At 34.8% G+C, this 2,305-nt stretch overlaps 1 protein-coding gene across 1 annotated transcript; it reads left to right on the top strand.

Annotated features, from left to right (window-relative positions):
- The first annotated feature begins 211 nt into the window (after positions 1-211).
- On the top strand, positions 212-1,895 carry LOC143043216 (uncharacterized). Its single transcript, XM_076215627.1, has 2 exons — positions 212-784; positions 1,225-1,895. Exons 1-2 carry the CDS (start codon positions 301-303, stop codon positions 1,650-1,652), a joined length of 912 nt encoding a protein of 303 aa, XP_076071742.1. The 5' UTR covers positions 212-300; the 3' UTR covers positions 1,653-1,895.
- Positions 1,896-2,305: the final 410 nt, after the last annotated feature.

Genomic DNA, 2,305 nt, shown 5'->3' with positions numbered 1-2,305 from the left:
CCATAAAATCCTTTAATTATCATTAATATTGTACAATACCCTGTAGGTAATTCAGGTAAACATAACGGTAGTTCATCAAAGAATGCAACCAACCGTGAAATTTTAAAATTAATCATTAACCAATCAAAAGCCAGTATTTTACGATGTCCAATCAGTCGAAGGTCAATTAGAACTTCACAGGTCGTAAAGTATAAATTTTGGCAGTTTTACATCTGCAACATCAAACTGATTTTGACTTGTCAAACAATAACTTGTCACTGAATTTGGATTTTATACAACATTTTTATTACTACTGCAATCATGGTGCTTAACCAAGAATCCACACCTACCAGCCAGTACCAGGAGACCCAGTCAACATCTAGCTGTAGATTCAACAATCCGTTCCAGGGATATTCATCATTTCCAACACCCTACATGCCTCAGCTAACAGATTTAAGCCAACCTATTGACTTTTCTCAGTCCGGCCATGACAGATATCAGCCACGTCCTGTTGAAGACTGGCTTAGTAACGTATACTACCAGAATACAACAGCTACGTTACCGCATAGTATGTACCACTACCGCTACAATCCATACCAGATGTATGACTACAGCAGCTACGCACAGAACTTCCATCACCAGTATACTACACCTCATCAACCTCAGCCACTTAGTATGACTCATACGTCACCTGCAGCCTCCATCAGTCCTATCAGCTCTGCTGGAAGTTCCTCACCACAAGATCAGCATCATCCCACTGTAAACTTCGACTGGATGAAACCAACCAGCAGCTTTGGTTCCAGAGGTAAATATTTTTCTTCTTCTAATTTTTATTATTTTTTAAAGTTTAATTTTGTTCAAAGTTAATTATCATTATTAAAAAAAGAAATGATGAGAAAAGAATATAGAAAATAGCTTGTGACATTTTCCGTATCGAAGTTCCTAGAAGAAAGCAATACAGTAATGTTAGTTATGAACGAATGCATAAAAAGTTAATGATACATGTAGGTGTACTGAAAGTTTGAATTCATTGTAAAAACAAATTTAATGCACGTACCATAGAGATGAAAACTGAAAAAAATTCAGAAATTAGTAGTGCATTTATCATTACGATTCCGAAATCTGAGGCATAAGAAGTTAAGGGAAGATAACTCAAACTAATAATTTTTAATATGACGAAATATTACCATACTTTGAATGTAATAATTTCACATTGTATCTTATGACATTTTTTCTCTCTTTTAGCACCTGGTAAGACTCGTACCAAGGACAAGTACCGTGTTGTGTATTCTGACTTCCAACGGTTAGAGCTGGAAAAAGAGTTCTGCTACAACAAGTTCATCTCAATCCGCCGCAAATCCGAAATCGCTACCATGCTTAACCTATCAGACCGTCAAGTCAAGATTTGGTTCCAGAACCGCCGTGCCAAAGAACGCCGACAGAAAAAAGAGTTCGACACTATCACTACTACACCACTTGTTAACGATACTACAGAAGATTGTCAGAACACTTTTCTTGAGCAGTCATCGATACCTTCTTCCTCCTCACCAGTTGAGAAGTTCAGTCAAAGTGCCGCAACAGCTTCCGATTCTAGCTTTCTTCTGACGTCATCATTTCCGTGGAAAGACACCAACAGTAGTGACAGTGACAGTTCTCCGTCTTTTATTTTGTAATTTTGTTGACATTTGTAAAACACATCTTAAGTGCTGAAATAGGACTTGGTCCTAATTTTCTTTTAGTGTTAATTGATATTATTGACATTGATATTTGCATAAAGTATATTTTTGATATGAAACATTTAAATATTTATTTTACAGGGTATGTAAAAATGTACAGAATATAAGACAAATATGATGATGTAGATTTTGTAAATCATATAATTGATAAATTAAGCATAATAAATCATCTGTACTGTCTGTTTTTTTAACTTGTGTTTTAATACTGATGCTAACTTTTCATACTTTTATTCCAAGTGTCCTCTTTTAAAAGAATGATGTGGTGTATTCGTCAATGAGACAACAATCAAACGATACCAAATATTGTCTCTGTTCTTTATAATTTTTTTTCGTAGAGGGCTGTTTAAAGTTTGTTATTAAAAAATGCAAGTGACGAAAAGCAGATGAAGGGTGTACGGCAACGAGACAACAAACCAATGATACACATGGTCGTATAGTTCTTCAGTTATGGTTAGCTTTTAGTTTGATGGAAAAATATACAATACATACAAAGTAGATTCAATGTACACATAAATGAGACAGCAATCCAACACGTGACACAAATAGACATATTTCCTTAGTTCTTTAATCATAATTGTTTGATTTCTTTC

This window comes from Mytilus galloprovincialis, chromosome 8, assembly GCF_965363235.1.
Source record: "Mytilus galloprovincialis chromosome 8, xbMytGall1.hap1.1, whole genome shotgun sequence".
NCBI classification, from domain to species: domain Eukaryota; kingdom Metazoa; phylum Mollusca; class Bivalvia; order Mytilida; family Mytilidae; genus Mytilus; species Mytilus galloprovincialis.
This window is presented reverse-complemented; position numbering and strand designations above follow the sequence as displayed.

What these genes read in the sequence shown, in the direction of transcription:
- LOC143043216 (XM_076215627.1), top strand. Translation starts at nt 301, where the DNA reads ATGGTGCTTAACCAAGAATCCACACCTACCAGCCAGTACCAGGAGACC. An exon ending in CAGCAGCTTTGGTTCCAGAG is followed by an intron (nt 785 to 1,224) that starts GTAAATATTTTT and finishes TCTCTCTTTTAG; the next exon opens with CACCTGGTAAGACTCGTACC.